The 8,000-nt window shown below is 38.2% G+C and overlaps 1 protein-coding gene across 1 annotated transcript in view; it reads left to right on the top strand.

Moving 5' to 3' along the window:
• The window catches only part of MMGT1 (membrane magnesium transporter 1), a 10,602-nt gene extending 2,832 nt beyond the window's left edge, over window positions 1-7,770 (top strand). The window contains exons 2-4 of the mRNA XM_007955998.1: window positions 2,633-2,685; window positions 5,773-5,876; window positions 7,611-7,770. Of these exons, the coding sequence (XP_007954189.1) occupies window positions 2,633-2,685; window positions 5,773-5,876; window positions 7,611-7,770 (317 nt within the window). The remainder of the gene's footprint in view (window positions 1-2,632; window positions 2,686-5,772; window positions 5,877-7,610) is intronic.
• The last annotated feature ends 230 nt before the right edge of the window (window positions 7,771-8,000 follow it).

Genomic DNA, 8,000 nt, shown 5'->3' with positions numbered 1-8,000 from the left:
ATCCTACTTCCGTAGTGATACTGCCTCGGAAACCCAAGGAGGGGTCACTATGAGTCGGGGCCGACTCAACGGCACATAACAACAACAACAACAATGTCAGATTAGGAGCTCTGGTAGCACAGTGCCTAAGGCATTTGACTGCTAACCAGAAGGCTGGCGGGTCAAACCCACCAGCCACTCCTCGGAAGGAAGGTGGGGCAATCTATTTCTGTAGTGATACTGCCTCGGAAACCCAAGGAGGGGTCACTATGAGTCGGTCCAACTCGATGGCACATAACAACAACAACAACAATGTCAGATTGGGCTTCATGCAAAGAAGAAAACTAGCCTGATAGTTGAACAGACAGTAGGTCAGCAAAAGCCTGTTATATTGGTTTGAGATTTTTTTTTTTTTTTTTTTTTTACACTGGTCCTTTTGATAAACTCCAAAACATAAAACTTAAGAAATGTCTCTAAATACACTGTTATAAGGGTGAGTCAATTCATGTTAACTCAGAACAATTTGGGTATTTTAGAATAGGAATGGTGTATAGTTCATGTGGAATTAGGGTTTTGTATTTTTACGTTTCAAGTGATGAGAATGCCTGGTGGGTTTCCCACTGCAGTGGGACTTCTCATAATACTTATGCTAAGAAGAGACGAATATTTACTTCAAGGCAAATTCCATCATTCCATGTTGTGACAGTAGGTAGCTTGCAATGGGGTTGTGGTATGCACATCTTTGCTGTCATGAGCTTGGTTATACCAGAGTACCTATCACGTACCACATCTCTAATCCTCACATCACTCCCATTTACTGCTCTGGTCACTGAAGCACTCAAAGGATAAACAGTATTTCTTTGATTCCAACCCTCCCCCAATTTTAACACTCTGAAATTGAGATATATTTTATAGTCGATGAAAGTCTCTTAAATTGAATGAGATACAGTAAATTGGAGAGCTATTATTAAGATGCAGGTTTATAAGCCTCCAAATCCTGGCCTTTTCCTTTGTACAGGTAGTCCCCGACTTAGATGTATTTCAGTTAGGAGTATGTATACTTAACAACCGTCCATATTCTTAGTACATCTTATTGTTAGTAATATGTACTAGATTAAATGTTGCAGCACATAATTTGTAGATGTTATTCTCATGCCAACCCCCAAAGACAAAAATTGGATTTATAAAGATATTGAGAATAAAAGCCTACTGCCATCAAGTCAACTCTGACTCATAACGACCCTATAGGACAGAGTAGAACTGCCCCGTGGTGTTTCCAAGGCTGTAAATCTTTACAGAAGCAGATCGCCTTATCTGTCTCCCACAGAGTTACTGCTGGGTTCAAACCACAGCCCTTTTAGTTAGCAACTGAATGCTTTCACCACAGCTCCTTAAAAAACAAATAAACAAAGCCCCACTTCCACGTAGTCAATTCCAACTCATAGTGATCCCCGTTAGGTTTCCAGGGCAGTGAATATTTACAGAAGTAGATGCCTGGTCTTCCATGGAGTGGCTGGTAGGTTTGAACCACCAACCTTCCAGTCAAATTAGCAGTCAAATGCCTTAGGCACTGTGCCACCACAGCTCCTTACTGATAATAAAAGGCAGTAATAATGAAAACTAAGAAAAAGAACTGACTTAAGACAGATTGGTTGGAGCAGAACCCCTGGTAAGTCAGGAACTTGCTGCCTTCTGGGTTGAGCCAGCAGCAGGATTGTAAACTAAATGCTGGAGGCAGAAATTGAGGTCCTATAATTCCTTTTCCACCACTGGCCCAGCACAGTCCCTCAGGAAAATCATTTCCAAGCCCCTGTTGTTCACTCCAAGGAGCCCTGGTAGCACAAGGGTTATGTGCCCCTCTGCTAACTGAATGGCCAGCAGTTGGCAGTCACCAGTGACTGCGAGAGAAAAGAACTGGCAGTTTGCTCCCATAAAGATTGCAGCATAGGAAACAAAATGAGGCAGTTCTACTCTGTCACATACAGGGTCACTGTGAGTTGTAATCAACTCGACAGCACAAAACAACAGCATTGCTTAGTACGATTTACTGAGTCCCTGGGTGGTATAAATGGTTAATGTGTAGGCTGCTTTGAGTCTACCAAGAGGAGCCTCGGAAGAAGGCCCTGGCAGTCTGCTGAGAAATTAGCCACAGAAAGCCCTGTGGGGCACAGTTCTACTCTGACACACACAAGGCCTCCATGAGTTGGAATGGGCTTGGCAGCTGATATGTCTTTGTCTGTAGTATGAGAGTGGTGTTATTTCAGACCTGAGATTTTCTTTATATTTATTAATTTTAAAATAATGGTGATTTCTTTTGGCCCGTTAGTAAAAAAACATTATTTTCTTTTGCTTAATTTCAGAGGTTCCTAGCTTTCCTAGAGTAGTGAAAGAAAAATTGGGTATTTTTGCCTCATACTTGCTCATCTGATTTTCTCAACTCATATTATAAGGTGACAAAACAGGCCATGATGAGAATAAAATATTTCATTAAGGTAAGGCCAGTAGACTTAGAAGATAGAGGTTTTGAGGAATCTGGGATTAGCATTACTTTATGTGACATATAAGTGAGTCCCTTCTTTGATATATTGATTTACTTGCATTTTAAGAAAAAGGGGGCCTACAATTTCCTTAATGGTGTGCTTCTGGTTTATAGATCGTTCTTATATGCGATTAACAGAAAAGGAAGATGAATCACTGCCAATAGATGTAAGTTGATCATTTATATTCCATTAAAATAATCATTTTAAAATTAGCCACATGGCTTATAATTATTCTTTTTACTTGTGTTTATGCTCTTGAAAACTTAGACGCAAAACAGCATTTGTTCTCTACTTTTCATCATTCTTTGTAAACCCAAAGAATTAGAAGCCTAAAAAGCTTCTGTTTCATTTCCAGAACTGTTGTTTAAATAATCTTTCCAGAAATTACTCTGTCCATATAATGAGATGGACTTGAAAACTTTATTTTTTTTTAGAAAACTTTTTTTTTTTTTTAGAAAAATTCCTTTTATGTAAAGAAAAAAAAATCCCACAGAAAAGAAAATAAAATTAACACATTTTTTTAAGGACACACACATGAGTGGTAAAACTGAAGAGAAACAAGTAAGTGTTTTTTTGTTTGTTTGTTTTTAAGAGCTAAAATAGTATATGTTTTAGCTCCACTTACAGTCTTTAGGTTTACTGCATTTTAAATTATAAAAGTTGTACAGAATCAAACAATAAGCATAAAAATTCAAACTGACTCCATTTCTTAGCAATTCCACTTCTATTCCCAGGTTGTGACAACCACTATTAATAGCTTGGAGTATACTAGTTCAGTATTCTTCCTATGCATAAACCATGTTGACTTTATGTATGTATAGTTTACCCATACACTTTCTCTCTCTCTCTTTCTCACACACACACAGTGTTTTCATAACATTATTATGCATATGTGTATAGTCTTATAATTAGCTTTTTTGTTTACTTAACATTTTATTTTGAATATGTTTTCATGATAATTCATACAGATTCACCACATTCTTTTTTTAAAAATTGTGATTTGGGTGAAAGTTTACAGAGCAAATTCACTTTTCATACAGCAGTTCACATACACTTTTTCTCATGACATTGACTGTAATCTCCTACAATGCAACAGCTATCTTCCCACTTCCTCCCCATAGCTTCCTCTTCCCTGTGTCCTTCCCTCCATGTACTCCTGCCCCCTGAGCTTCTCCCTGTGTATATACAGCCCTTCTATTCTCCCATGATTCATCTCTGCAAGGAGTGATTACTACATTCTTGTTAACAGTGCCTATGAGTCCATTGCATGAAATCGACATTGGCACACTAGTGATAGGAATGTAAACTGGTGTAATATATGACATTAGGTTTTAATTTAGAAACTTTGAATAATAGCTTGTGGCTATTTTTTACTTCAGTTGTCTATAATTAAGGATATGGCTTATTTGCCTGTTAACTCATTATCCCTTCTTTTTTGCTTTGTGGTAGATATATATGAGTATGTGTGCATGTGTGTTTGTGTGTATGTATATATGAATATATATATATGCATTTATATCTATTTCAAGTAACTTTCTTCAGATTACAAATTGACAAACTTGAAAAATGCAGAAAATCACATTCAAGAAAATAAAATACGCCTGTATTCCTATGTAGGTTAATGTTGTTGTTGTTATGTGCTGTTGAGTCAGACCTGACTCATAGTGACCCCTCCTTGGGTTTCTGAGGCAGTATCACTACGGAAGTGGATTGCCCAGTCTTCCTTCCGAAGAGTGGTTGGTGGGTTTGAACCGCCAGCCTTCTGGTTAGCAGTCAGATGCCTTAGACACTGTAATACCAGAGCTCCCATGTAGGTTAATAGAAAACATTAAAAACTTTTAGTTGCAAAAAAAAAGGGTACCAGGTTTGCTGGTCTCATAGAGCCTGGTGGAACCACTGAGACTATGGTCCCTAGCTCCCCTTCAGGTCTGGAATTGAACCCATACCTGTGGCTTCCAGCCAAACAAAAGACAGGCATAAGAGTTGAACATGTACCTGAGGTAGATACACTCCTTGGAGAGAACAATTATGGGAGAAAGAAGGGCTGTTAATGCACAGGGAGATAGCTCAGGGGGCAGGAGTGCATGGAGGGATGGACACAGGGAAGAGGTAACTATCGGGAGGAAGTGGGAGGGGAGCTGTTGCATTGGGGTAAATTGTAGTCAATGTCATGAGACAAAGTGTACATGAACTGCTGTATGGGAGGTGAATTTGCTCTATAAATTTTCACCCAAATCACCAAAAACAAACAAACAAACAAACTTTTGGTTGCATAATCTCTCTCGAAAGCAGTTTGGTATTACCTAATAAAGTTGAACATGTGGCTAGCCTGCACCTAGCAATTCCACTCCTGTGCACCAGGAGACAAACATAAGAGCAAGAATAAGAATATTGACATTGCTTGTGAAAGTCACTAGAAAACACCCCAAATACCTATTAACATGAAATAACGTGGAAAAATGGGATGTTTTTCCAAAAGGTTAGAATGGGTAAATTGTGGTGTTTTCATGTAATGAAATACAAAGCACGATGAAAATGAGTGGCCTATTAGATATTACAGCAGGATGACTCTCACATATGCTGTTGAGAGAGAAAAGCTATACCTAAAAGAATACTTTGAGTCCATTTATATAAAGTTCAAACCAGGCCAAACTAAGCAATATGTGTTTGTAGAGGTAGATACCTAGATGGTAAAATTATAAAGAAAAGCAAAGAAGTAATTTGATTAATACAAAATTTGGGACAGTAGTTAACTTTGAGAGGAAGGGTGAAGGATATAATTGGAGACGGACACAGGAGACTTGAAAGTCACTGGTTATGTTCTATTTCTTAAGCTGGGTGGGGGTGATTGGTGGTCTTTAATTGCTTTTCTTTATACTGTACACATACGCATCATATGCTCTTTAGTATGTATGATAGTTAACAACAAGACATTGAAAAATTCTTGGTTGCATATAGAATCAGGTAATATTTGGTAATTGAGTTCTGAATGGCTGAGTGCCTGTTTTTGTTATTTGAGCTTGTCACTAAGTTCATCTGCTGAAGCATTAGAAGTATTTTTACAGCTGATGCACAGAATTTGCAGAGGTGTTTATTGTGTCTTGAGTCCAAATCATTTAAAGTGAGAATGGACTCCTTTGTGAGTAGCACTTGGATCTGGATCTGGGAGGCTCACCTGATAGACACAGAGAAAACAACATGTTTATAATCACATTTGCATATGATTTAGTAACCTCGATCTCTATACTCACAGATAGTTCTTCAAACCCTTCTGGCCTTTGCAGTTACCTGTTACGGTATCGTTCACATCGCAGGGGAGTTTAAAGACATGGATGCTACGTCAGAACTAAAAAATAAGTAAGTCGTTCCCTTCTCCTAGGTGTTTTATTTTCTAGGGGTTTACTTCATTGACATAATTTAAAATGTATGTCTTTGGGTCCATAAAAGTTGATCTTGTTTTTTTGATTATGCAGTGTGTGTGAGTAAATGAGGCCAAAATACTGAGACTGTGTTTGACATGATAAGGGAATGTGGAAGCTGAATGTCAGATGAGTGACAGTAGAATAAGATGTTCTTACGGGATGGTGCTTCCTAGTTGCTTGAAGTTATTGGTTGGTCGGATGGATGGATGGACAGATGGATGAAAATAGAGATATTGATAGCTGTTCCCTCTGAGATATTAACCACTGCTCCTCCCTCTCCCTACCTCCTTTTACCCTCTTGTCCCAGCTTTGTTTTTGGAGGAACAAGAGGTTTTCTGCTTCTTCAACCACTTCAACCAAGTCTGTAACATTAAGCTCTTATTCCCAGACCCTTTTCCATCCCTGTATTACAGTGTATTTGTTGTTCTGTTTTTTCCCTCCTCCTGTATTTTTCTGGGTGGCCCTGGCGGCGCTCAGCTGCTTACCAAAAGGTTGCCAGTTCAAACCCATGCAGCAGCTCTGCGGGGCACTTGGCAGTCTGCTCCCATAAAGATTACAGCCTAGGAAACCATAGGGGGCAGTTGTGCTCTGTCCTATAAGGTCGCTATGAGTTAGAATTGACTTGATGGCACCTAACCTAACTACTTATTTCTTCAAAAGTTGTTTTCTTGAGCTTTGTTCACCATAGGATTTCTTCCTTTTCTGAAAGCATCTTTTAGCTTTGTCCAATTTGAGCTCTAGATGTTACCCACCTTCCTGATGCTGAAAGTGATAACCCCTCACAGTATTTGTGTAGAAGGATTCACAAGGAGCATTTATATATTAGAGGAAACTACCCTTCTTTTACTTTTACTTCCTTATTGTACATCTTGAATAGTCACATGTCAGGCTTCATGTTTTGTATGGGAGTATGCTTAGATTTTTAGGGGTTGACTTTGAGATTTAAGTTTTTTCAAAAGAAGAGTTCTGTTTTATTTCCCCCCAGAAAAACAGCATTTAAAAACAAACGCTAAAGAGCATATACTTACTTTGGTGTATGTGAGTTTTTCTGTGTGTGTGTGTGTGTATTACTGCACTATGGTTACCCACTTCTGCTCTGACAAAGAACCTATCAGAAATCACGGCGGGGGGCCAGGAAAGAAATACCTAAGACAGAATAGCATTAAGGAGGTGGTAGCAGAATATATGAATTTGGACAATAGCAGATACAGAGGGCCAAAAGGAATTTTTCATTGTACTTGAAAGATCCTTGGGAAGCAGATCTATGAAACAATCATGTGGCTTGAATAGACAGAACCAAATGAGTGTAATCAAAGGTGCAGTCTGTGTGCTGGTTTTTCAAAAGACTGCTTGGCATGAGCTTGTATGAGATTTACAGAGGTGGTGAGAGTTCAGTTAGTGCTTGTGTTGCTATTCATAGTCATCCTGGAAGGAAAAACTGAATGAAAAAATAATGTTGAGGGCTTTGTGTCAGTTTTCCGTGTTTCTTATTTTCCTTGTACAGGAAAAAAGTATGAGAGAGAGTGTGATTACCGTTTACAGTCTAATTTCATGGTTTTAAATTTAGTTTGAAAAATAATCGGTAGCAAATTCATAGTTCATTGTAAGTGTACTTATTTTCAAATAGCCATTTATAAGGGTTTACTTAAAATTATGCTTTTTTTTAAAGGACATTTGATACATTAAGGAATCATCCGTCATTTTATGTATTTAATCATCGTGGTCGAGTACTGTTCCGGCCTTCGGATGCAACAGATTCTTCAAATCAAGATGCATTGTCTTCTAACACATCGTTGAAATTAAGAAAACTCGAATCACTGCGTCGTTAAGATTTTTACAAATTATAGTAATAGGACAGGACACAGAGTTGAAATATTGGAATTTGGGGTATAAAACACCCCCCATCAGTATTTATATTGGTATTTCAGACTTAATAAAAACAGAATCTATGGCCCCTGTTTGTACACTGTTAAGTCATTAATGCAATATAAGTTATCTGTGAAACAAGTCTGACTTTTTTCATAGAGGGATTTTTTGGTTTCATTTAAAACAAATTCAC

This window comes from Orycteropus afer, unplaced genomic scaffold (assembly GCF_000298275.1).
Source record: "Orycteropus afer afer isolate SDZICR_OR568_19922 unplaced genomic scaffold, OryAfe1.0 scaffold00571, whole genome shotgun sequence".
In the NCBI taxonomy this organism is placed as follows: domain Eukaryota; kingdom Metazoa; phylum Chordata; class Mammalia; order Tubulidentata; family Orycteropodidae; genus Orycteropus; species Orycteropus afer.
Note: the sequence above shows the minus strand (reverse complement) of the source record. Positions and strands in the feature narration are given on the sequence as shown.